The sequence below is a fragment of the Neofelis nebulosa genome, chromosome 1, assembly GCF_028018385.1.
Source record: "Neofelis nebulosa isolate mNeoNeb1 chromosome 1, mNeoNeb1.pri, whole genome shotgun sequence".
Classification (NCBI taxonomy): domain Eukaryota; kingdom Metazoa; phylum Chordata; class Mammalia; order Carnivora; family Felidae; genus Neofelis; species Neofelis nebulosa.
The window spans coordinates 104,286,472-104,314,112 of record NC_080782.1 but is presented as its reverse complement, the minus strand read 5'-3'; the positions used below and the strand labels follow the sequence as shown (position 1 = coordinate 104,314,112).

The 27,641-nt window shown below is 37.7% G+C and overlaps 1 protein-coding gene across 2 annotated transcripts; it reads left to right on the top strand.

Moving 5' to 3' along the window:
• Window positions 1–1,445: 1,445 nt before the first annotated feature.
• On the top strand, window positions 1,446–26,544 carry CENPH (centromere protein H). 2 transcript variants are annotated; one of them, XM_058730577.1, is made up of 9 exons: window positions 1,446–1,675; window positions 12,789–12,844; window positions 17,413–17,461; window positions 18,080–18,154; window positions 19,833–19,889; window positions 22,341–22,404; window positions 22,750–22,801; window positions 24,577–24,740; window positions 26,263–26,544. In XM_058730577.1, the coding sequence occupies exons 1-9, from the start codon at window positions 1,548–1,550 to the stop codon at window positions 26,356–26,358; spliced, it is 741 nt and encodes a 246-aa protein (XP_058586560.1). In that variant the 5' UTR covers window positions 1,446–1,547; the 3' UTR covers window positions 26,359–26,544. The 2 variants fall into 2 exon arrangements, with proteins under 2 accessions (XP_058586560.1, XP_058586570.1); XM_058730587.1 differs by lacking the exon at window positions 1,446–1,675 and adding an exon at window positions 7,799–7,978.
• The last annotated feature ends 1,097 nt before the right edge of the window (window positions 26,545–27,641 follow it).

Below are 27,641 nucleotides of genomic sequence, written 5' to 3'. Positions count from 1 at the left end.
GTGATTCAACAATTCTCCACATTACTCAGTGTTCTGCACAGTAACTGTGCTTTTAATCCCCTTCACCTATTTCACCCATCTCCCCATCCACCCACCAGTCCTCCCCATGATTCTCATTCCTGCTCAGATGGAGAACTACTGCATTGTCTTTGTCCCAAATTTGGCCTTGGACACCTGATAGGTTTAAAAGGATGAGATTCATGTGAGATACTGGAAGACGTCCAGGGTAAAGCCAAAGCACAAGATTGTTTTTGTATAAAACAAATAATGGGGGGTGGGGGTGCCTGGGTGGCTCAGTCTGTTAAGCGACTTACTCTTAATTTCGGGTCAGGACATGATCTTATGGTTCATGGTTTCCAGCCTGGCATCAGGCTCTCTTGCTGTCAGCACGGAGGGCTTCAGATCCTGTCTCCCCCTCTCTCTGCCCTTTCGTCTCTCTCTGCCTCTATCTCTAAATAAGTAAACATAAAAAAGGAAATAAAGAAAGGAAACCATGTTTTTCCAGGAGTTTGTGGGTAGGAGTGGTGAACCTAACGTCGTATTTACATTCCTGTCTTTGCACTCAATGCCGGTAGCTGTTACTTTGATAATGAAGAGGAAGAAAGTAGAGAGCACTGTGTGATCAAGTGTAACTGAGCGGAAACTAGTTATACGAGGGGAATGCTCGGCTCCCTTGTTCAAAGAGGTCTGAGTTGCTGTGCTTGTGCTGCAAGGCTAGAGTGTCCCTTACACGACCGACCCTAATGAAAAACTACCAATCAATGGGGCGTTTTCCGTCCCACATTGTCTCCATTAGCCGCTCATTTAGCTGCCCAGCTAAAAAAGCTTGATTGCAAGCTGATAAATCGACAAGGTGGCACTTGGGGGCACAGGACTGTTATAAGAATGAATCTTACGGATAGTGAAATTTCACGCTGCAAGTCTGGGGTTCAAGTATATGCACTGACTCATAGCAGGCTTTAAGTTATCTCTGAACTCTAGCCACTGTTCTCCGCCAAATGAGGGAGTCTGGACACTATGAGCTCAGATGGAAAGTCTACTTAAACAACCTTCCGGTGTTTCCCTTTCCAAGCCCGCGAATGTTAAGGGAGTACCAAGATGGGCCAAAAAAAAAAACCCCCCAAAAAAACAAAAAACATATACACACAAAAAAACCCCACAAAACTGTCTCGAAGATCTCCTGTCCCAGAGCCAAGGATGAATGACCATTTATGTCGGAGTTTTCCAGCCTGTTCCTGGGCGCCGGGGTGTGTCCCAAAGGGCTGTAGCTCAACTCCTAGCCCAGCACTCGACAGAGCTGATGCTTAAAGTTCAAATTTTCTTATTAGTGATCTGTAATGGTTGCAAATACTAGCCAGGACTAGAGAAACAGAAGTAACCACGGCAACCAGGGGACGGGACGGAAGGGGTGGAGCCGTGGGGCGGAAGGGGCCGGACGGGAAGCGACGGTCCTCCGGCCCTTTCCGGGAGACAATTTAGTGGCGGGAAGATAGGCCTCTGAGGCTGCATGTTCCCGTCCCAGGCCGTACTTCCCAGCGCCAGTCAGAATGGAGATGCAACCCGGGGTACAAGCGGCCACCGAGTCCCCGGACTCCGGAGGCGGGGAAGGCAGGCCACCACAGGTCGCCGGCGCCCAGGAGGCACGTCCCGAGGACCGCCTGACCCTGCTGCTCAGGTTGTTCCCTCTGGCTCGCTCGGCCGCATCCAACTGGGCGTCGTGGGGGAGATCTCCATCCTTAGCTCTCAGAGCCCCTAAGGCTGCGAATTCTGACTCGGTCGCTTCGTGGCAGTGTTCTCGAGTCATTCATTTAAACGCCTTAAGCACCGTTCTTAATCTTAGAAGCAGAGGAAGATTACACCTTTCTAGTAGAGATGCAGTGGGGGTTAAATGAGCTACTCAGAGGCAAGCGTTTAGCACAGAGACCAGGGCCCTTAAGGCCTTCGGAGCTGTAATTTCCTCTCCTTTTCTCGTGCACTCACGTCCTGGGCTCCCGATTTTCCAGCGCGTAGTGAGGTGCATCTAAGGCCTCAGCTACTTGAATAAACGTTGTCTTTCCTCTTTGTTTTTATGGTTATGACCCTTTTCAATCTAGAAGCCTCATTTGTTTTATTTCTCTACCAAGAGGATGATTGATGTTTATACGTTTCCACCAAGCAGTTGCTACGGGCAGATGTGATGAGAAAGGATATCAATCCGGTGGGCAAACAATGGCACAGGGCCAAGTCTACTCTACTGCCTGTTCTGGTGTGGCCTCTCAAGCTAGGAATAATGTTTATGTTGGGGCGCCCGGGTGGCTCAGTCGGTTAAGCGTCGGACTTCGGCTCAGGTCATGATCTTACCGTTCGTGAGTTCGAGCCCCGCATCGGGCTCTGTGCTGACAGCTGGGATCCTGGAGCCTGCTACCGATTCTGTGTCTCCCTCTCTCTCTCTGCCCCTCCCCCGTTCATGCTCTGTCTCTCTCTGTCTCAAAAATAAATAAACATTAAAAAAATAAAAGAATAATGTTTATGTTTTTAAGTAGTTGGGACAAAAAAAATTCCTGGAGGAAAATTTAAAAACACGTGAAAATTATTTGAAATTCTCATTTCAGTGCCCGTAAGAAAGGGTTTATTGGAACGCAACTTTTCCTGCTACAGGGTATGAGTTGAGTAGCTCCAGCAGAGACCTTATGAATCACAAAGACTAAAATGTTTGTTGTTTGGCCTTTACAGAAAAAAATTTGTTCTAAACCCTAAGAGTTTTTTGGGTTTGTTTTGCTTTAACTCCCCAAAGCATTGTAACTGTTTTAGATTTACCACTGCTTTGAAAGGTCTTGGCTACTAAGCCTCACAACCTCGCTTTAAAAATTCCTTCATACCTACAATATAAAATGCTAAAATATTAAACATAAAAGGTCGCCTTTTGGGGTGCTTGGGTGGCTCAGTCGGTTGTTAACTCTTGGGGTTTCAGCTCGGGTTATGATCTCATGGTTCTGAGTTCGAATCCTGAATCCGGATTCTGCTTGGGATTCTCTCTCTCTGCCCCTTCCCTACTTGCTCTCTCTCGCTCTCTCTCAAAAATTGATCAACTTAAAAAAAGAAGAGATCAGGGGCACCTGGGTGGCTTAGTCCTTTAAGCGTCCCACTTCAGCTTAGGTCATGATCTGGCGGTTCCTGAGTTCTAGCCCTGCGTGGGGGCTCTGTGCTGACAGCTCCGGGCCTGGAGCCTGCTTTGGATTCTGTGTCTCCTTCTCTCTCTGCCCCTCCCCCGCTCATGCTCTGTCTCTCTCTTCTCTCAAAAATAAATAAACATTAGGAAATTAAAAGAAAAAAAAATAAGAGATCACCTTTTGTATCTCAGGTAAAAGGAAACTGTTCCTACAGTATCTTAAAATGCTAGCCTACCTTCTTAACCTATAAGAAATCGTTCTTTTCATTTGAAACTTTAAATCTAAGGAACTTATACCATGGAGATTTAGAAATCTGTCTAATGTTACTTAGCTACTTTTGTAGGTCTCAAAGTCACAGAGCAGTTTCAGAATTATGAAACTACCATGTAAATGTAAAACATGTTGTTAAGTATAACTTAATAACTAGTTAGCATCTTACCCATAGCTTTTCTACTTATTTTATGTATGATCTTGAATTAACTACAATCATAGGACAACTGAGAAACTATATGAATTATCTATCCAAGGAGTAGTATCTTTGTTATTTTTCTCTGTCTCCTAAAAATGTTACAGTCTGTTTTTAAACTCATTACAGGGTTTGCACTTTTCACCATTTTGATCTGTTTGTGTGGCCCATATTTATTTCTCCAGTGTGGCGTATTAAGAATAAATTTAAAAGTCAGACTTTTAACTTTTATTCTTAGATGCTGTTTCCCCACTGGATTCCATTTTGTGTTTTGTGTCTTATTCTGAGGACTTTTTTATTTTTTAAGATTTTAGTTTTTAAACAATCTCTACACCCAACATGGGGCTTGAACTCACCATCGCAAGATCAAGAGTCCCATGCTCCACCACCTGAGCCAGCCAGGCACCCCATAAGATTTCAGTGTAGTTGACACAGTGTCGCATTAGTTTCAGTTGTACCACTCACTGATTTGAAGTTTGTACATTATCCTGTGTTCACCAGGAGCATAGCTACCATCTGTCCCATTATATCACTATTACAATATCATTGACTGTATTTCTCATGCTCTGCTTTTTATTCCCGGAACATACTCATTCTGTAACTGGAGGCCTGTATCTCCCTCTCCCCTTCACCCATTTTGCCCAACCCCCACCTTCCTCTTCTCTGGCAACCATTAGTTCTCTGTATTTATAGTGTTGATTCTGATGTTTGTTTATTCATTTTTTTCCTTAGATTGCATTTATGTGTGGAATTATATGGTATTTATCTTTCTGACTTATTTCATTTAATATAATACCTTCTTGGTCCATTGTGTTGTCTCAAATGGCACAATCTCATACTTTATGGCTGTGTAATATTCCATACTGTGTGTGTGTAGGTATATATATACATACACACATTTTCCTTATCTGTTCATCTATTGATGGACATTTAGGTTGATTTCATGTCTTGGTTATTGTAAATAATGCTGCAGTAAACAGAGGACTGCATATATCTTTTGGAGTTAGTGTTTTTGTGTTCCTTGGTTAAATACCAAATGGAATTATTGGATCATTTGTTATTTATTTATTTATTTATTTATTTATTTATTTATTTATTTATTAGAGAGAGGGAGTGTGAGCAGGGGAGGGGCAGAGAGAGAGGAGGGAGAGAATCTTAAGCAGGCTCTATGCTCAGCACAGAGCCTGACGTGGGACTTGATCTCATGACCATGAGATGATGACCTGAGCTGAAATCAAGAGGTAGATGCTTAACAGATTGAGCCACCAGGCCCCCCTCATCATGTGGTATTTCTATTTTTTAATTTTTCCAGGAACTTCCATACTGTTTTCCACAGTGGCTGTACTAATTTACATTCCCACCAACAGCACACGAGGGTCCTCGCCAACACTTGTTTCTTGTCTTTTATTTTAGCCATTCTAAGAGATGTGAGTGATCTCATTGTGGTTATGATTTGTTTCCCTGATGATTAGTCATTTTGAGCATCTTTTCACATGCCTGTTAGCCATCTGTATGTCTTCTTTGGAAAAATGTCTATTCAGGTCGCCTGCCCATTTCTTAATCAGATTGTTCATGTTTTTGGTATTGAGTTGTGCAACTTTTTTGTATATTTTTGATATTAACCCCTTATCAGATATATCATTTGCAGATATCTTTTTCCATTCAAGTAGGTTGTTCTTTTATTTGATGGTTTCCTTTGCTATGCAAAACTTTGTATTTTGATGTAATCCCAATAGTTTATTTATTTATTTTTTTTTTTATTTTTTAAATTTTTTTTTTTTCAACGTTTTTTATTTATTTTTGGGACAGAGAGAGACAGAGCATGAACGGGGGAGGGGCAGAGAGAGAGGGAGACACAGAATCGGAAACAGGCTCCAGGCTCCGAGCCATCAGCCCAGAGCCTGACGCGGGGCTCGAACTCACAGACCGCGAGATCGTGACCTGGCTGAAGTCGGACGCTTAACCGACTGCGCCACCCAGGCGCCCCCCAATAGTTTATTTTTAAAATATGTTTATTTATTTTGAAAAAAAGAGAGTGTATGCTTGCTTGCACACGTGCAGGAGGGGTAGAGAGAAGGGAAGAGAGAGAATCACAAGTAGGCTCCTCACTGTCAGCACAGAGCCCAATGTGGGGCTCAGTCTCATGAACTGTTGAGATCATGACCTGAGCCAAAGTCAAGAATCCAACACTCAGTTGACTGAGCCACCCACGCGCCCCAAGTTTATTTTTATGTATGGTGTTAGGAAGAAGTCTAGTTTATTTTGCATGTAGCTGTCCGGTTTTCCCAGCATCATTTATTGAAAAGACTGTCTTTTCCCCATTGTATATTCTTTCTTCTTTTGTCACAGATTAATTATCTGTATACATGTATCTGTATTATTTCTGGGGTCTCTCTTCTGTTCCATTGATCTATTTCTCTGTTTTTGTGATAACACCATACTGCTTTGATCTCTATAGTTTTGTCGTATATCATGATATCTGGAATTGTGAAAGCTCCAGCTTCATTCTTCTTTCTCAGGTTTGTTTTGGCTATTTGAGGTCTTCTGTGGTTCCCTACAAATTTTAGTATTAATTGTTCTAGTTTAATGAAAAATGCTGTTGGTATTTTGGTAGGGATTGCATTGAATCTGTAGATTGCTTTGAGTAGTATGGACATTTTGGCAATATTTTAAAACTTTTTTTAATGTTTATTTTTGAGAAAGAGATAATGTCAGCGGGGGAGGGCCAGGGAGAGAGAGTGGGACAAAGGATATGCTCTGTGCTGACAGCAGACTGCCCCATGCAGGGCTCAAACTCATGAACCTTGAGATCATGACCTGAGCCAAAGTCAGATGCTTAACTGACTGTGCCATCCAGGCGCCTCTTGGCAATATTCTTTTAATAGATGAACATGGAATATCTTTACTTTTGTTTGTGCCATCATCAGTTTCTTTCATCAGTGTTTTATAATTTTCAGAGTACAGGTCTTTCACCTCTTTGGTCAAGTTTATTCCTGGTTATTTTATTCCTTTTGGTGCAGTTGTAAATTGTGTTGTTTTTTTAAAATATCTCTTTCTGTGACATTGTTAGTATGTAGAAATGCTACTGATTTCTGGGTATTAATTTTAAATACTGCCTCTTTACTGAATTCATTTATTACTTCCAGTAGGTTTTTTGGTTGAGTCTTCAGGGTTTTCTATGTATAGTATCCTGTTGTCTGCAAATAGTGACAGTTTAACATACTTACCGATATGGATGCCTCATTTCTTTTTCTTGTCTGAGTGCTATGGAGAGGACTTCCAGTACTATGTTGAATAAAGATGGTCAGAGTGGACATTCTCATCTTGTTACCTTAGAGAAAAGCTCTCTGTTTTTCACCATAGAGTATGATATTAGCTGTGGGTTTTTCATGTAAGACTTTTATTATGTTGAGGTATGTTCCCTCTAACTCTAATTTGTTGAGAGTTTTTATCATGAATGAGTTTTTAATTGTGTCAAATGATTTTCCTGCTTCTATTGAGATGATCATATGACTTTTATCCTTTGTATTGTAGATGTGTATGACATTTATTGATTGGCAAATATTGAACTACCCTTGCATCCGTAGAATAAATCCCACCTGATCATGGTGAATGATTTTTTAAAAATGTTTATTTATTTTGAGAGAGAGAGAGAGTGTGTGTGTGTATGAGTGGAGGAGGGGCAGAGAGAGACAGAGAGAGACAGAATCCCAAGTGGGGCTCGAATTCACTGACCATGAAATATGACCTGAGCCAAAACCCATAGTCAGAAACTTAATCAACTGAGCCACCCAGGTGCCCCAGTGAATGATTTTTTTTTTAAATTTATTTTTGAGAGAAACAGAGAGAGGGGGAGGGATGTGAGAGGAATAAAGAGAGAGGGAGACAGAATCCCAAGCAGGCTCTGTGCTCACAGCCTTGAATGCAGGGCTTGAACCCATGAACTTAACTGACTGAGCTACCCACGTGCCCCTATGAATGATATTTGTAATGTATCGTTGTATGTGGTTTGCTAATATTTTGTTGAGGATCTTTGCATCTGTGTTTATCAGGGATATATTAGCCTGTAATTCTTTTGTGTGGTGTCCTTTTTTAAAAAAAATTTTTTTTTTTGAGAGAGAAATAGAGACAGCATAAGCGGGGGAGGGGCAGAGAGAGAGAGAGAGAGAGGGAGAGAGAGAGAGAGAGGGAGACGCAGAATCCCAAGCAGGCTCCAGGCTCCAAGCTGTCTGCACAGAGCCCCTTGTGGGGCTCAAACCCATGAACCATGAGATCATGACCTGAGACGAAGTTAGATGCCCAACCAACTCAGCCACCCAGGTGCCCTGTGTGTGTGGTGTCTTTATCTTGTTTTGGTATCGGGGTAATGCTGGCCTTGTAGAATGTATTTCAGAGTTTTCCTATCACTTCTATCTTTTTAGAATAGTTTAAGGAGAATAGGTATTAACTCTTCTTTAAGTGTATGGTAGAATTCACCTTTGAATCAATCTAGTCCTAGACTTACTTTCTGGTGGTTTTTTGATTAGCAATTCAATTTTGTTATTGTAATTAGTCTGTTAAAGCTATTTAATTTCATCCTTGTTCAGTTTTGGGAAATTGTGTGTTTCTAGGCATTAGTCGTTTCTTATAGATTGTTCAGTTCATTGGCATATAATTTTTCATGGTATACTTTTATAATCCTTTGTATTTCTATGGTGTCAATTGTTACTTTTCTTGATTCTGATATTATTCATTTGGGTCTTTCTCTTTTTTTATTGATGAGTCTGGCTAAGAGTTGTTCAATTTTGTTTATCTTTTCAAAGAACAAGTTCTTGGTCTCATGATTTTCTCTTTTCTGTTTTGTTCAGTTTTTCTTTAGTCTCTATGTCATTTATTTATGGTCTGATCTGTAGTATTTCCTTTCTTCTACTAACCTTGGGTTTTGTTTGTTCTTTTTCTAGTCCCTTTTAGGTGTAAGGTTAGATTGTTTATTTGAGTCTTTTCTTGTTTCTTGAGGTTGGCCTGTATTGCTGTATACTCCCCTCTTAGAAATGTTTTTGCTGTGTCACCAAGAATTTGGGCCATTGTGTTTTCATTTTCATTTGTCTCCATATATTTTTTTATTTTTTCTTTTATTGCTTCACTGACCTACTGGTTGTTTAGTATCATGTTGTTTAACATCTTCGTGTCTGTATTTTTTCCAGTTTTTTTGTATTGTGATTTATTTCTAGTTTCATACCATTGTAGTCAAAAAAGATGCACAATATGATTTGAATCTTCAATTTATTGACATTTGTTTTTTGACCTTATCTATGATCTCTTCTGGAGTACACTCCATGTGCACTTGAAAAGAATGTGTATTCTATTGTTTTTGAATGGCATGTTCTATATATGTTGTTTTGTCCCTCTGGTCCAACGTGTCATTCATAGGCATTGTCTCCTAATTGATTTTCTGTTTGGATAATGTATCCATTGATGTAAGTGTAGTGTTAAAGTCCCCCTGCCATTATTGTATCACCATCAATTTCTCTTGTTGTGTCTGTTAATATTTCTTTATGTATTTAGGTGCTCCATTGTTGGGTTTGTAGATACTTAAAAATGTTACATCCTCTTGTTGGATTGATTCCTTTCTGATTATGTAATGCCCTTCTTTGTCTCTTGTTACAGTCTTTGCTTTAATGTATTTAAGTTTATTTTTATTTGAGAGAAAAGAGAAAGATAGTGTGAGTAGGGAAGGGTCAGAGAGAGGGAGAGAGAAATAATCTCAAACAGGCTTTGCACTATCAGCATAGAGCCTGACGTGGGGCTCAAACCCACCAAACAGGGAGGTCATGACCTGAGCTGAAGCCAAGAGATGGAGCATTCAAACAACTGAGCCACCCAGGTGCCCCGAGTCTTTGCTTTAAAGTCTTTTTTTTAATTTTTTTTTAACGTTTATTCCATTTTTGAGACAGAGAGAGACAGAGCATGAATGGGGGAGGGTCAGAGAGAGGGAGACACAGAATCTGAAACAGGCTTCGGGCTCTGAGCTGTCAGCACAGGGGCCCGATGCGGGGCTCGAACTCACGGACCGTGAGATCGTGACCTGAGCCGAAGTCGGCGCTCAACCAACTGAGCCACCCAGGCGCCCCGCTTTAAAGTCTTTTTTGAAGAAGAAAAAAAAAGTCAATTTTGTCTGGTATAAGTATTGCTACCTAGGTTCTTTTGGGGTGAGGGGAGGCTTCCATTTTCATGGTGTATGTTTTGCCATCCCTTCACTCTCAGTCTATATACATCTTTAGGTCTGAGGTGAGTCTCTTTTAAGGCAGGACATAGATAGATCTTGTGTTTTTTTTTTTTTAATCCATTCTACCATTCTCTGTCTCTTGATTGAAACATTTAAGCCATTTGCATTGAGAGTAGTTGTTGATAAGTGTGTACTTATTGCCATTTAAAAAAATTTTTTTTTGTTTATTTTGAGGGAGAGAGAGGGAGGGGGCAGAGTGCAAGCAGGGGAGGGGCAGAGAGAGAAGGAGACACAGAATCCGAAGAAGGCTCCAGGCTTCAGGCTGTCAGCACAGAGCCCGAGGCGGGGCACGAATCCACGAACCACAAGATCATGTCCTGAGCCGCAGTCGGGCGCTCAACAGACTGAGCCACCCAGGCGCCCCTACTTATTGCCATTTGTAAAATGTGTTTTCTGGTGTGGTTTTAATTTTTCTGCAAAAGACCTTTCTTGCTTTTTCTTTGTAATCGGTGAGTGTAGTATTTGGCTTCTTTCTCTTTATTTTTTGTGTATCTATCATAGATTTTGGGTTTGTGGCTACCATGAGGTTCCTATATAACATCCAAATAAATAGCAGTCCATATTAATTTGATGTTCATTTAAGTTCAAACATATTCTATAAAAAAAACAAAAACAAAACAAAACCCAGGAAACTGTGGAAGAAAAAATATTTTCCCCGTCTCTACCCTTTTTACTGTGTTTTCCACATTTTATATATATCTTGTCATATTTTACATCTTTTCATGTATCGTTTTCTTATATCTTATTTGGCCATTTCTTTTCTACTTAAGGAAGCCCCTTTAACATTTCTTGTAACACTGGTTTAGTGGTGATAACTTCTTTATTTTTTCTTTTTTTGGGAAACCCTATCTCTCCTTCACATCTTAATGATAACCCTGCAAGTTTAGGTTAGTTTTTTTTTTTTCAGCACTGTGAATATGTCATGCTACTTATTTCTGGCCTGCAAAGTTTTTGCTGAAAAATCAGCTGATAGCTTAATAGGTTTTCCTTTATAGGTACTTTTTGTTTTTCTCTTGCTGCTTTTAATTCTCTCTTTATCTTGTTAAAAAATGTTTATTTATTTTGAGAGAGAGAGAGAAAGAAAGCATGAACGGGGAGGGGCAGAGTGAGAGGGAGAAAGAGAATCTCAAGCAGGCTCTGCGCTGTCAGCACAGAGCCTGACATGGGGCTCAAACTCATGAGCTGTGAGATCATGATTTGAGCTGAAATCAAGAGTTGGACACTTAACTGACTGAGCCACCCAGGCATCCTCTCTTTATCTTTAACCTTTGATATTTTAATTAGTATGTGTCATGGTCTGGACCTCCCTGGGTTCATCTGGTTTGGAATTCTCTGTGCATCTAAACTTCTTTTCTCTTCTGGCTGTTCTCTTTGCATGCTTTCCATCACGGTGTCTTCCAGATCACGGATACATTCTTCCGCATCCTTTAATCTGTTGATGGCCTCTAGTGTGCTTTTTATTTAAGTTATTACATTTTCAACTCTGATTGGTTCCTTTTAGTATTTTCTGTGCCTTTCTTGAAAATCTCACTGAGTTCTTCCACTCTTTTCTCCAGCCTGGTGAGTATCTTTATGATCATTACTTTAAATTCTTTTTCAGGCATATTGTTTATTTGTTTCATTGAGTTCTTTTTCCTTTTGGAGCATATTCCTCTGTTTCCCCATTTTGCTTGACTTTTTGTGTTTGTTTCTATGGATTAGGCAAATAAGCTACTTCTCCTAAACTTGAAGGAGTGCACTTGTGTATGGTGTCCCCAGTGCAGACTGTGTGGTTGGTGACTTTTGCCAGCTGGAGCTGTGTATGCTAGTTTCTCTTCCAAATCGTAGCACGTGTCCATCTCTCTTCCTGCTGTCTTTTTGTTCTCTTTATTGTTGGTTTATTCAGTAGCTGTTCACTCAGCCCTTAGTTCTTCAAGAGGAATAGGGCATTTAATGGATGTAACTTGATGGGGCACCTGGGTGGCTCAGTCAGTTAAGTGTCCAACTTCGGCTCGGGTCATGATCTCACAGTTCGTGAGTTTGAGCCCCGTGTCGGGCTCTGTGCTGACAGCTCGGAGCCTGGAGCCTGCTTCACATTCCGTGTCTCCCTTTCTCTGCCCCTCCCCCATTTATGGTCTGTCTGTCTGTCTCCCAAAAATAAATATTAAAAAATTTTTAAAAAAATAGATGTAATTTGGTGTGTTCTGTGGAGGAGTTGAGTTCAGTTTTTCTATGTTGTCATCTTGAACCAGAACTCTTTGTGCCCACTTTATTATATTTTTTTCTTTTTAATTTTTAACAAACTTTTTAAATATTTATTTATTTTTGAAAGAGAGAAAGAGAGACAGAGTGTGAGCAGGGGATGGGCAGAGAGAGAAGGAGACACAGAATCTGAAACATGCTCCAGGCTTTGAGCTGTCAGCACAGAGCCCAATGCAGGGCTCGAACCCATGAGCTATGAGATCATGACCTGAGCCCAAGTTGAAGTTTAACTGACTGAGCCACCCAGGTGCCCCTATTTTTTACTTAAGTAAGCTTCGTGCCCAGCATGGAACCCAACATGGGTTTTGAACTCATGACCCCGAGATCAAGAGTTGGACACTTAACTGACTGAGCCACCCAGGTGCCCCTCTTTAGGCCCACTTTAAATAAATCAGGCAAACCTAGAAGACTTATTGCTGAGTTTATTTACATTCATTAAATGCATAAACTTCTGGAAAAAGATGAGTTGGTTTATCCTATATTAATGAATAAAACCTCAGTAAATATATGACCATCTGGGGCACCTGGCTAGCTCAGTCAATAGAGCATGTGACTCTTGATCTAGCGGTCATGAGTTCAAACTCCATATTGGGAGTAGAGTTTACTTAATTAAAAAAAAAATACACACACACATATATTACTTTTTCTTCTCTTTATCTGTTTTTAGGCTGAGAGCACAAACTAAACAGCAACTCTTGGAATATAAGTCAATGCTTGATGCGAGTAAGTATTTTCATTTTCAAATAAGATTTTGTGAACTTGATGATGAATAGTATTCTAGAGAAAAGAATATCAACTTTACAAAAAGTCATTTATTATAGGAACAGGAGTGGCAGCATAATATAGTGGTATACTATGTAAGAAGGCAAAAAACAAGCTTGCCCCAGCCCTCAGGAACTTGTTAGGGGTTCAGGAAATAGATTTTAAAAAGTAAATAACAATGCCAGACAATTGAATTCTGTTGATCAGAGAATTGGGAAATTCCTGTGGGAAGGAGTCCTAGAACTTGCTACCATCAACAGCTTGGAGATTAAATTAGCAGATGAGATGATTTTTAAGCAAGTGATCTAAGATCTATACTTTGAGAAACACTGGAATATAGAGATGAGAGGCAGAAGGGAGATCAGCTTAAAGACATGAATGACAAATTTTCAATTCTAAACATTGAACAAATTTATTTATTTAAAAAAAAAATTTTTTTAACGTTTATTTATTTTTGAGACAGGGACAGAGCATGAATGGGGGAGGGTCAAAGAGAGGGAGACACAGAATCTGAAACAGGCTCCAGGCTCTGAGCTGTCAGCACAGAGCCTGACACAGGGCTCGAACTCACGGACCGTGAGATCATGACCTGAGCCAAAGTTGGCCGCTTAAGCAACTGAGCCACTCAGGCGCCCCAACATTGAACAAATTTAAAGTTATCTTTTAAAACAATTAATCCAGAAGTCTTAGGGAGCAAGAGATTACTAAAATAATGGTTTAGCTCTCCAGAAGTACTAACCATTCTTGCCACCTGATTTGTAAGCCCTTGGGTTACAAAGATAGGTTTTGGTAAATCTTTCTTTCTCTCTGAAATGGGCTTAAGGAATAAAACCAATTAATACTTTAGGTTGAATCAAGAGTTTTGTTTTTTTTTAAATGTTTATTTATTTTTGAAAGAGAGAGAGAGCATGAGCTGGAGGAGGCAGGGGGATGGGCAGAAAGACAGGGAGACAGAATCTGACGTAGGCTCCAGGCTCTGAGCTGTCAGCACTGAGCCTGATGTGGGGCCCGAACCCACGAACCACAAGATCGTGACCTGAGCCAAGTTCAGATGGTTAACCAGCTGAGACACCCGGAGGGCCTGAATCAAGAGTTTTGAAGGGGCACCTGGATGGCTCAGTCATTTAAGCTGCTGACTCTTGATTTCGGCTCAGATCATGATCTCACAGTTTTGTGAGTTCCAGCCCTGCATCCGGATGTCAGCACAGAGCCCATTTGGGATTCTCCCTCTTTATCTCTCTATCTTTCTCTTTCTGCCCCTCTCTCTCTGCCGCTTTCTCTCTATGCCACTCATGCTCTCTCTGTCTCAAATAAATAAACTTTTGAAAATTTTTAAGAAATAAAAAGAATTGTGGAAAACCTGAGGGACCACATAGATATCTTACTTCACCTGAATACATGATTGAACTTAAGAACTTTTCAGACTCTGTTCAATTTGTTTTATAGGTCCATAGATCTAAAGGTAGTTCTTGTGTATTGTCTGTCTGATATTCCAGGCTTTCTAAAAATATATTTTTTGTTTATTTATTTTGAGAGAGAGAGAGTGCGAGCAGGGGAGGGGCAGAGAGGGAGAGTGAATCCCAACCAGGCTCTGCATTGTCAGCGTAGAGCCTGAACATGAGGCTCGATCTTATGAACCATGAGGTCATGACCTGAGCCAGAGTCAGACACTTAACTGACGGAGCCACTCTGGCACCCCCTTTAATTGGATTATTAGTGTTATTGGATTTGCATTCTTTGTTTATAAATGCAGGTTTTCTTTTCATGTATCTACCTATACATATAGATTTATATGTAGGAATCTCTGTATCTATGTATATAACTAGCAAGTATTTTCTCCCAGTTTGTTGCTTGCCTTGTTTTTTAACTATCTTTTGAGGAACCAAAGGCATTAATTTGATGCAGTGCTTTTTATCAAGTTATTTGGTCTTTTGTGGTGTATGATTTTAAGTCCTAAGAATCTGTGACCACTCCAAGGTCATAAAGATTTTCTCCTTTGTTTTGTTCTATGAGGCTTTGGGTTTTAGATTTAACATTCAGTTCTGTGGTCCTTTTTGAGTTAATTTTTTTATATGGTGTGAGCTAAGAATCAAGATTCATTTTGTTTTTTCCCCCTACAGAAATCTAGTTTTTCTAGCCCCGTTTGTTCAAAGACTTTCCTTTCTCCGTTATTTATGTGTAGGTTTATTTTGGGTTTATTTTCTCTGTTCCCTTGAGGTATTTGTCTATGCTTACAATAATGCCACAGTATCTTCATTACTGTTGCTTTTTGGTAAATCTTGATATCACTACTGTAAGACTTCTAGTGTTGTTCTTCTTTATCAATATTGGTTTGACTATTCTAGGTCCTTTGTGTTTCTCTATGCATTTAAAAAAATTGTTTTTATTTATTTTTGAGAGAGAGAGTGCAAGCAGGGGAGGAGCAGAGAGAGAGGTAGACACAGAATCCGAAGCAGGCTCCAGGCTCCAGGCTCCAAGCTGTCCGCACAGAGCCCGACGTGGGGCTTGAACTCACAAACCATGAGATCATGACCTGAGCTGAAGTTGGAGGCTCAACCGACAGAGCCACCCAGGCGCCCTCCTATATGCATTTTAAAATCAGCTTGTCATTTTCTTTCTTTGTTTTTTTTTAAAGTTTATTTGTTTTGCGAGAAAAAGAGAGATTGTGAGCTGGGGAGGGGCAGAGACAGGGATAAAGAGAGAATCCCAAGCAGACTCCAAACTGTTAGTGCAGAGCCTGATGCATTCTGAACCAAGCCAAAACCAAGAGTCAGATGCTTAACCAACTGAACCACCCAGGCATCCCCAGCTTAACAATTTCTACAGAAAAAAAAAAAGTATTAGAATTTTGTTTGGGATTTGATTGGGCTCTATAGATCATACTGGGGAAATTGTATTAGCTGTATTGATTCTTCTAATACCTATACATAATGTATCTTTTCATTATTTTAAAGTGTTCATTGTAGAGCTCATGTACATTTTTTGTTAAATTTATCCTTAAATATTTCATGTTTTTGAAAAAAATTTTGCAACGTAATTTTATCTTTAAATTTCTAGTTGTTTGTTGCTAACAGATAGACATAGAGATGATTTTTTTGGTATTGCATTGCTCATGTTAATATTTTACTCCTTTTTTTTCTCCATTATTCTAAAACCGGCCTCTTCCATATGGTAACCGCTAGTCCATGTGACTATTGAGCACTTGAAATGTGATTAGTCCTTGGGAGGAGCTATAAATGTAAAATACAGAACAAAAATTGTAAAATATTTCATTAGTAATTTTAAATTAATTACATGTTGAAATGCTAATATTTTAGACCTATTGGGTTTAAATAAGTTATACTGAAATATTTTTACTTGATTTATAACATGGAAATGAGAAATTTAAAATTAAATTTAGGGAAATTGGGGGTTGGTAAAAGAATAAGTTTTTGGGGGCACCTGGGTGGCTCAGTCAGTTAAGCATCTGACTCTTGATCTCAAATTAGGTCCTGATCTCAGGGTCATGAGTTCAAACTTCATGTTCATGAGTTCAAGTCCATGCCCAGCGTGGAGCCTACTTTTTTTTTTTTTTTAATTTTTATTTATTTTTTAAATTTACATCCAAGTTAGCATATAGTGCAACAGTGATTTCAGGAGTAGATTCTTTAATGCTCCTTACCTATTTAGGCCATCCCCCCCTTCCCACAACCCCTGCAGTAACCCTCTGTTCTCCATATTTAAGAGTCTCTTATGTTTGTGTCCTCCTCCCTGTTTTTTATTATTTTTGATTCCCTTCCCTTATGGTCATCTGTTTTGTATCTTAAAATCCTCATATGAGTGAAGTCATATGATATTTTTCTTTCTTTCTTTGACTAATTTCTTCAGTATAATACCCTCTAGTTCCATCCACCTACTTGAGAATGTCAAGATTTCATTCTTTTTGATTGCCAAGTAATACTCCATTGTATGTATGTGTATATATACATGTATATATGTATGCCACATCTTCTTTATCCATTCATCCATCGATGGACATTGGGCTCTTTCCATACTTTGGCTATTGTTGATAGCTCTGCTATAAACATTAGGGTGCATGTGCCCCTTCGAAACAGCATACCTGTATCCCTTGGATAAATACCTGTGAATTGTATGGTAGTTCTATTTTAACATGGAGCCTACTTTAAAAAAAAAAAATTAAATGTTTGGTTCGAGTCTCTGGCTTCCATTATATTTCTATTGGACAGCACTTATTTTGAAGAAGAAGAAGAAGAAGGGAGAGGGGCAGAGGGAGAGAGAGAGAGAATCTTTTTGTTTGTTCATTTGTTTAGAGAGAATGCAAGCAGAGGAGTGGGGCAGAGAGAGAGAAAATCCCAAGCAGGCTCCATGCTCAAGGTGGATGGAGCTCAATGCAGGGTTTGATCCCAGACCCTGGGATCATGAATTGAGCCTAAATCAAGAGTCAGATGCTTAACCAACTGAACCACCAGATGTCCCTGGACAGCACTCTTCTAAACTGTTACTAACTTCAAAAAATTATTTATTTGTAGGTGAAGAAAAAACTCCAGAACAAATAATGCAAGATAAGCAAATTGAAGCGTATGTCATATTTTTAAATTGTGTGTGTGTTTTTTTAATTTTTATTTATTTATTTTGAGAGAGAGGGAGAGTGCAAGCAGGGGAGGGGCAGAGAGAGTGAAAGGGAGAGAGAGAGAGAATTCCACGCAGGCTCCCTGCTGTCAGCATGGAGTCTGATGTGGGACTGGATCCCGTAACCTGTGAGATCAGGACCTGAGCTGAAACCAAGAGTTGGAGGCTTAACCGATGGAGCTACCCAGGTGCCCCTCAATTTTGTGTTTTTTACTAAGATTTGATACTGTTACCCATCTTACACCATTGTCTTCTTTTTCCTTTTCTTTATTTTTCCAAGTAATTTTTCATGCATGTACTGAGAAGTTGCTGATATACAGTATGTTCTTATGTTACATTAGTGATCCCATTAACACTTTTGGCATTCCCCCTTTACAACATAATTAGTAAAGTATCTCAGAGGTATCTGTTTATCAAATCTATAAATGCATCAATGTGGGGGTCTGTAGAATATTTTTATCAAGAGAGAGTCATTTTACTTTTTAAAAGGTTTGCTTTATATATTTATTCTAATGGGGAATTTTTTTTTATATTGCTGAAATTCTTTTGTTCATGCTTCTTTGATAGTAAAATTGAAGACCTGGAAAATGAAATTGAAGAGGTGAAAACTGCTTTTGAAATAAAAAGGCTTGCATTACACAGGTAATTATTAAATTTTTGGTATAAACAACGTGAACTGAATGCAAAATCGGTATGATTTGAGGTAGAGTTAATATTTTAACTCGTCTAAATGATTAATCAAGTGAAATGATCATCAGATAACGGTCACACAAATTTTGAGCCCTGAGAGAAAAGTTAACATCATTCATTAATACCTTCATTAGAAGTAGTTATATAAGATTCAGTTAATAAGGAAATATCAGACAAGGAATGAGCTTAAATCCCATTCAATGTTTCAAAGGATTATTAGATTCCATTACTGCGGTTAACTATTAGTCAAGTAAAAGAATTGTCATCAAGTTTAAATAAATAAATATATATAATTTTTTTTTAATGTTTATTTTTTTGAGAGAAAGAACATGAGTGGGGTAGGGCAGAGAATAGACTGAGAATCCCAAGCAGCGCCTCTGACAGCACAGAGCCTGAAGTGGGGCTCAAACTCACAAACTGTGAGATCATGACCTGAGCCAAAAATCAAGAGTTGGATGCTTAACCGAGCCACCCAGGCGCTCCTAAATATATTTTTCATATAGGTTTTGCCTGTCTGTTTTAAAATTCATTCAACAAATATTTGAGTGCTTACTATGTCTTAAACTTTATACTAGGTGTTGGTATACAGCTATGAATAAGGTAAATAAGCTATCTTATAGATTTGTGATCTGAATTAATAATTCCACTTAAATGAATGACTTTAAATTGTTTCCTTATATTTGTGGCCTTCCCAGATGAATTTCTTATACATTTAATTTAAAAGTAGTTAAAGTCCTCTTAATCATTTCTAGCAGTGAACATTTTTCCCTCTTTTCAAGCTGGCTCATTGTATAGATAATATATATATATATATATATTTTAATTATAATTAAATTATAAATAAATATAAATTATAAAAAAATTATAAAAAAATTATAAAAAAATTATTAAAAAATAAATTATAAATAAATAAATTAATTAAAATAATATATATATATATATATTTTTTTTTAATTAATTAATTAATTTTAAGTAAGCTCTATGCCCTACATGGGACTTGCATTCATGACCCCAATTCAAGAGTGCATACTCTGCCCACTGAGCCAGCCATGTGCCCTAGATCATATTTTTCAAGATGGCTTCAGAACTATTAAGAGATCTTATTTTAATGAGTCAAATTTTTTTGTGTGACATACGTGAGGAAATGACCTAAATATTGCTAAGTTGATTGCATTTTCATTATTATTTATTTATTAACTGTTTGAATTTAAAAATAATTTATGGAGTTTGTTTGTATATAGGTGTATTTTAAAGTTTACGTTCAAGTATGGCTTTATATTCCCTTTCTCCATTTCAGGCCTGTGCTAATCTCTGTAGTGTGTTAATGCTTAATGCTTCCTGCTGGCCCTTTGCCAAGGTGAATGGCTGGGAGAGCAAACCTCAGGCTGATTTTAAGTGTCATCAACCCCTCAGCATAGTAGTGCACAGCCCTAGCCATCTTGTCATTTTCATTTCTGTAACTTATTTGTCAAAGTATTTCCCTTACAGTAGTGTTTTAAAAACTACTTTGGTTTAGGTTACATTTAAAGGAAATCAATCTTTAACTTGTAATATTTAATTTTTTTCTTTTCAATGTACCACAAATGTTATCCATGTTTTATAATGCAAGCTTTTTTCCCTTGCATTATAGGATGCAACTTTCGGCTGCACTTAAAAAAAACCTGGAGAAAATTAACCCCCAGACTAGGTACGTTTGTTTTTTCTTCTGGATTTGTTAAGGATGAGAATAAGAAGGGACATTGGCATAATGTCTTTATTTTTGTGGAAAAAAAATTTTTTTAATGATTTTATTTATTTTTGAAGGAGAGAAAGAGAGTGACAGCATGAGCAGGAGGGGCATGGTGCAGAGAGAGAGGGAGGCAGAGGATCCAACTCGGGCTCTGTGCTGACAGCAGACAGCCCAATGTGGGGCTCAAACTCACAAACGATGACCTGAGCTGAAGTTGGTTGCTTAACTGACTGAGCCACCTAGGCACCCCAGTTTTGTGGACATTTTTTAATTTACCATCAATGCCAACCACCTATATCTGAGGAATAAGAAAAGTGATGGAAGTTTTGTGCACCCTCTTCAGCATTATACTTTTTATAGTCCTGCCAATATTTTGTTTGTATTGCAGCCCTAAGAAGCAATGGAGATTTTTAGCCAGAAAATCTGAAAATTTGAAGGAAGGTTTTGAAAGTTTATTTTTCAGTGTTTACTGTAAAACAGGAACAGGGTTAATGTCATTTAATCCAGTAACCCGATGAGATAGGAATTATATGCCTCATTTTTTATTGGCAGAAATGAGTTTGTATGTGTTAAACTATTTGCGAAGGAATATAAAATAAAAACTTTGGCGGTCACGGTTCTCTATGATCTTGTCCTATGTGTCTGGTCTTAGAGGCCTTACCTGTTCTAAAAATCTTGTGATAAAAGATCCCCTACCATTAGCACCATAAAAGTGCTGGATGCATTTGAGCACTTCCCCTTTTTGGGTGTCTTAGTTCAGACTGGTAATGCATTCTCCCATATTCCCTTTAACTCCAGGATTCCATAAATCCTAAAATCTTAATTTAGGCCCTCCTTGAAAGGAGAGCTTTAAACATTCTTGAGTTAAAGAGGTACAGGACATATTGACACCCAAAGAGGACAGAAAGACCAAGTAGGCTGTGATAGTGCCTTTAGCAAGTTTTGAAGTTTACAAACCAGTATAGCTATAATTAGTAGAAAATGAGCTTAGCTTTCCCAGGTCTCTGCAAAGATTCCCATTTTCAGCCTCTCTAACAAACTCCTTCTGCAGTGTTCTCAAATGCCTGGCTGTTTATCGGAACAATTAGTATTATCACAGAGATCACATTCCCGGTCCCATTCCAAACCTTTTGACTCGGTCTCTGAAGATAAATGAGGGTGGTGGGGGTGATCTGGTGATCCACAAAGGACTGTGGCACTTTGAAGTATAAGAACCATTGTTCTTACCCAGTCTTACATTACACCCTTTGGCTCCAGCCATACCAAACTAGTTGATCTAGGTAATTATTTCATGTCCTTTAGATTCCAGGGTTTCCCTTGTTGTACTCTGTGCTTAACTCTCAGCAGTTCATATTTATTACTGGTTGTAATGGCACCGTGCTATAGTTGTGGATTTATTTATATCTTTCAACAGATTTTTTTCCTCTTTGTGTTTTATTCTACTTTACATTCCTGCTGCCTAACACAGGTTTTTGTTGAAGACATGAGGGTAAAAACACAGCTTATTCAGTGAAATTATTCTTGTTGATGCTATAATGATAGATACATGTCTTTATACATTTGTCAAATCCATAGAATGTATAGTACCAAGAGTGAACCATAATGTAAACTGTGCTTTGGATGATAATGATGTGTTAAATGTAGATTCATTTGTGATGAACAGATCTTTCTTTATCCTGGGGGATGTTGATAGTCAAGGAGGCTGTGCTTGTGTCATTGTAGGGGCATATGGGTCCCTTCCTTCAGTTTTGCTATCAGCCTAAAACTGCTCTAAAAAATAAAATGTATTTTTTTAAAGCAGCTTATTAGCAAGTTATTAGGGCTTTTTCTCCAAAATAGATTTTTAGAAACATTCATACATGCTTAAATTTCATATTTTTTTGTCTGTGATTACAGATTTTTCTAGGGAAATGCATCTCTAATTTTATTGTTTTTATTATTTTTTTTTGCATCTGTAATTTTTTTTAGTTTATTTATTTTGAGAGAGAGTGAGTAGTGGGGGGTTGCTGTGGGGGGGTGGGGGGGACGGCTAGGGAGGCCCTGGGAGGAGGAGGGACAGAGGGGTAGAGAGAGAGAGGGAGGGAGAAAATCCCAAGCAGGCTCCAAACCCAGCATGGAACCCAACATGGGGCTCACACCCATGAACTACGGGATCATGACCTGAGCCAAAATCAAGAGTTGGACACCTGACCCAACTGAGCCACCCGGGCGCCCCTGCATCTTTAATTTTAAATACAAATTTAGTTTACATCAAACTTTTCCAGGTTTATTTTGTTAAGTGATGACTTTCTGTTAAAGTATACAGTAAATTTCACGAAAGGAAATACATAGTAATCGATGTGTGTTCATTAATGAGATTTTTTAATTTTTAATTAAGGTTAACAAGTCATATTTTTTATTCCTTTTCAGTGTGCTCATGGATAACATGAAACACATATTAAAGCTAAACAAATTAATCATGAAGTCACAGCAGGTAACTGCACTTTGGGCTCTTTACACATTCTCATGATTTCAGTAACTTGATGCTGGTAACTGTATTGTGTATCATTATATAGGATTTCCCAGAGGTTACTGGTATGATTGGAATTCACAGTCCTTAAGTTTCCTCTTTTTCATAACTCAGTTATTTCTGACATTGTGGCTAATTATCTGCTTGTAATTTAAGCTACTGTCCTTTGTCTCTTTTTTGTATGGAAATAAAGGGATCGAGAGCTAGATAGAGGTTTGGAAAAGGAGAACTAATAGATAAAATTCAATGATGTAAGTGTTACAGGTTTGTTCTTAGGTAATGTGCCTTAATCTTTATTTCTAATAACAGGAATCTTGGGATTTGGAGGAAAAACTGCTTGATGTTAGAAAGAAGAGATTACGTATGTAGAACAGTTTGTTTTGGCTTTCGTTTTGTTTTCTTGTAGAAAACATTTTCACTTACTATGGAGATTGATAAGGCCAGTTATCTCAGCCATTGAGAAATTTCTTAGCTTTCAAATTTTCTCATAATTTTACACATGGCATTTTTAAAAAAAATTTTTTAGTTTACTTTTGAGAAAGAGAGAGCGCGTGCAAGTCCGGGAGAGAGGGGCAGAAAAGAGATGGAGTCAGAGAATCCAAAGCAGGCTCTAGGCTCTGATCTGTCCCTGCGGAACTCGACAAGGGGCTCGAACTCAGGAATCTCGAGACCATGACCTGCCCTGAAGTTGGACGCTCAACCAATTGAGCCACTCAGGTGCCCCTACACATGGCATTTTTAAAAGTAGTAGTCAGGGGCATCTGGGTGGCTCAGTTGGTTAAGCATCTGACTCTTGGTCATGATCTCAGGTCATGATCTCACAGTTTCATGAGTTCAAGCCCTGTCTCGGGCTCTGTACTGACAGTACAGAGCCTGCTTGGGATATTCTCTCTCTCTCTCTCTCTCTCTCTCTCTCTCTCTCCCTACTTCACACCGTATCTCTCAAAATAAATAAATTGAAATAAACTTAAAAAATAAATAAATAAAAGTAGTATTAAAGTGTATTTAGCTTGATTTTTTTTTTTTGTTTTAGACCATTAAATCACAAAATTAATACATTCTCAGGAGAAAAAAAATGATACAGAAAAGTATAGTGTGAAATTCATAACCTCCTTCCTATGTGACCACAGTTAAGCATATATCATTCCAGCATTTTTCCCTGCTCATATAAACATATTAATATGTACATAATTTTTTAATATACATATACATTATTTTAAATGATCGGTTGATATATATGATTCTACAGCTTTTTAACTTAATGAACATGAATGAGATGGCTTTTTGTATTAAAGTTATTGAAATGTTTATTTCAAAGGTAATACACATTTTCAGTAGAATTTAGAAACAGAAAAGTATACTTAGGAAAAGTAAACTATCAAGAGATAATCATCTTCAGCGCTTATTTCTTATCAAAGTTGGCCTCATTTTATTCTATGTTGTAAACTGCCTTTTTCATTTAATAGTATAGGCATAATTTATTTTTAAATATCACACAAATTTGCCTGTTTGTAAGTAATCTCAGGGTGAGAAGTAGTCTTGGTCAACTGATCTAATCATCCTTTGGATGTTTAATGTTTTTTCCATTGATCCCAACCTACTTTTGATCCATTAATGTCAAGGAACCAAGCTCCTGGGACACACCCATTTATGTTTTCAAATCGCTTAATTCTTAGAACATTTCAGGAACTACACTAAAAGGTTGCTGATATTTTTATCTCTGGAGAAGAGAATCTTTTCGGTGAAAATTTATCTTGTTGATATGTCATTTATGTAAATAAAGGAGAAAAAAATATTTCCTTATGTATATCTCTGTCTATTCTTTTGGCAGCCCAGTATAAGTCCACTTAACATGATGCCCCTTCAAATATATGTAGACAGCCATCATTGTCATACATACATACATACTGTGAACATTTCATGGAGGACATTGCTAAGTGTAAAATTAAAATATTGGTATTTTGTACCACAGAAGTCATTTTCAGATCAAAATGGAACTGCACCCTAAAATGATGCTTATTACATATTTTCTCTTGACTGAAATAGACAGGAACTGTTCTGCTTCACAGTTTTTCAGGATTCTTGTTTGTAGTTGTTATATGTAGTGTTTTTTTGTTTTTATTTTTAACCTAATAGAATTAAAACAAGCTTCAGAAAGTAAGCTTTTAGAAATACAGACTGAAAAGAACAAACAGAAAGATGATTTGGCTATTATGGAAAATTCAGACAAGATAAAGACCGTACAACAAAACCTACAGACGGAAATACAAGTTGCTACAGTGATTCAACATGTGTTCCAGGTAACATTTATATAAATTAGGAAAGGGGGTAAAGAACTTTTTAAAAATGATTGTTTCTCTTATTTTCAGATTTGCTTTCAGTTAGTCTTTGACCCTGAAAAAATCATGAATTTAATATTATATACTAGTCTGCTTACATATATTTGGAATTTATGTGTATTTAATATTTAAGGCTTTGATTTTTTTATTATGTTTAATCTTAGGCATTTATAAGTGGAATGATTTTAGCAGCTCCGTGAAGGCAGAATGGTATAATGGTGGAGACCATTAGACTTGAACTAGGGAGAATGGGGAAAACATGGATGGGGGTGATGGGAATCTAGAATTACAATTCTGACTGCAGCTTAATAGTTCTGGACCTTGAACAAATTATTTAAGGTTTTTTAAACATCAGTTTCCCTGTTTAGAGAGGTTGTGAAAACTGAAGAAGATAATTCATGTTAATCTGTTTAATATAATGTCTGGCCAAACTAAATTCTCAATAAGTGTTGGTAGTTATTATCATGTCACCTGTTAAAAGCTTTTTTCACCTCTTGAATTTTATGTGTTCCTTTATTAACTGCCTATTATGTGTCAAAGCAAATGCTTATTATGTGTAAAGCATATCCTTGTAGAATATGAGTTCTTATATCTGACCATAAGAAATTTGTCCTCAGGTCTTAAACCTACGTTTTAGTAACAGTGGGTTACTTGATTAGAAGTTAAGGAAGTCCCCTAGGCTATCCTCAAGTGGAGGATTGTATTATAAGGACAGGATTATTTTAATTTTTGGGGGTACATGTTCCTTCCTACTACTTTGAGTCTTCTGTTATTTTGCTTTTAAGTTTTATTCATATACTCTTAATTAAGTCTTATTTAATGAAATCATTGCTTTGTTAAGCAGAACATAGTTGTGGCTACCTTAGGAGCTCCCTTCCCTAATGGGTTTACTTCTATTTGAATGCTTACTTCCACTTGCCTTTGTAATTTAATTGGATTTATAAACACTAGCCCAAGAGCAAGAAAATACTATAGACAGACCAAATTTTATAATTTTGTACAAAACAATATAACATTTATATTCTAAAATCTGTTTTAACAGGATTTCAATTACTAACTTGCTATCATTGAGCCATAGTTTTAAAATAATAAATAGGGCATAACAGTTTATGCTTAAACTGTTTTTCACTGTAGAAGTGCTAAATGACTCTGAATCGGAGCTGCAGTCTTTTTCCTTTAATCTAGAATACCATTGTAAAACTCCTTAGCAGGTAAAAACTATCCACAAAACTGATGAAGCAGAAAAAATTGTTACAAACATTGTATTCCTTAGCATTATGGGGATCAAGGCCGAAGTCTTACTGAAAGTGGAAATGAATATACAAGACTGTACTTTTTTCATAGAGTAAATGCTGACACCTAGTTTGGTAAATATTTCAAAACATCATTGAAAGTGGATTTTTAAAAATCTTGTTAAATTTTTAAAAGTACTTAAAAGTTTAATGTAAAAATTTTCTTCTTTTTTTTTTTTTTTTAATTACAGAACCTCATTTTAGGAAGTAAAGCCAACTGGGCAGAGGATTCTGCCTTTAAGGAAATTGTTCTACAGCTTGAGAAGAATCTCACCATGATCAAATAAGAATTTCTGTTTTATTATTTTTTGTTTCCATCTTTCATATATCATTTAAATAGCATATTTCAAGTAATTTTTGTTAGTGTTTTTGGAACTATTATAATACTGCAAATTTTTTGTAACTTAACACTATAACACGGAATCTATTGTTTTAAATATGATAATTAAAGTGACTGGCATACTCCAAAAGAATCTGAAGATTTTAGTCTTGCAAAGTTCCCTCCCAAAAAACATCTAATCTAGCTTTCCACTGAATGTAGACATTTTTTTACAACATTCCTGGCAATCCCAACTTTCATTTGGAATTAATTTCTTTCTTTTTTCTTTCTTTCTTTTTTTCCTTCCTTCTTTCTTTCTTTCTTTTTCTTTCTTTCTTTCTTTCTTTCTTTCTTTCTTTCTTTCTTTCTTTCTTTCTTTCGTTTCAAGTTTTTATTTAAATTCTAGTTTGTTAACACACAGTGTAATATTAATTTCAGGAGTAAAATTTAGTGATTTATCATTTACATACAACATCCAATGTTCATCACAAGTGTCCACTTTAATACTCATCACCCATTTAGCCCATCCTCCCGACCACCATCATTTGGAATACTTCTGTGCATCTGTCAGTCAACTAAAATATTAGAAATATTAGAAAATGATATCCACTTCTTGGGTTTTTTTCCAACTCTAAGTTGTATTTTATTCAGATAAATCTCATTTTATATTTATCTCCCCACAGATTCTTTTTTCTCTCTCTCTTTTTTTTAATTTTTTTTTTTTTTTTTAACGTTTATTCATTTTTGAGACAGAGAGAGACAGAGCCTGAGCAGGGGAGGGGCAGAGAGAGAGGGAAACACAGAATCTGAAATAGGCTCCAGGCTCTGAGCTGTCAGCACAGAGCCCGACGCGGGGCTCGAACTCACGGACCGCGAGATCATGACCTGAGCCGAAGTCGGATGCCCAACCGACTGAGCCACCCAGGCGCCCCATCTCTCTTTTTTTTAATACACAGATAAAATTGGCAAAACATTGTGTAAGTTGAAGGTGTACAGGGGGCTGATTTGACCACCATGACATTAGCTAACATCTTCATCGTGTTACATAATTATTTCTTTTTTCTGTGGTGAGAACATTTAAGATCTAGTCTCTTAGCAACTTTGAAGTATATAATACAGTATTGTTAATTGTAACTACTATAACCACCCACTAATGCTGTGCGTCAGATTTCCAAAAACTTACCCATCTTCTAACTGCATGTTTGTGCCCTGTGACCAACATCTCCCAAGTCCCCGACACCCCATCAACAT

Coding starts and splice junctions, on each gene's coding strand:
- CENPH (XM_058730577.1), top strand. CDS start 1,548: ATGGAGATGCAACCCGGGGTACAAGCGGCCACCGAGTCCCCGGACTCC. Junction 17,462..18,079: donor CAAGATAAGCAAATTGAAGC/GTATGTCATATT, acceptor CTTCTTTGATAG/TAAAATTGAAGACCTGGAAA. Junction 18,155..19,832: donor AAAAGGCTTGCATTACACAG/GTAATTATTAAA, acceptor CTTGCATTATAG/GATGCAACTTTCGGCTGCAC.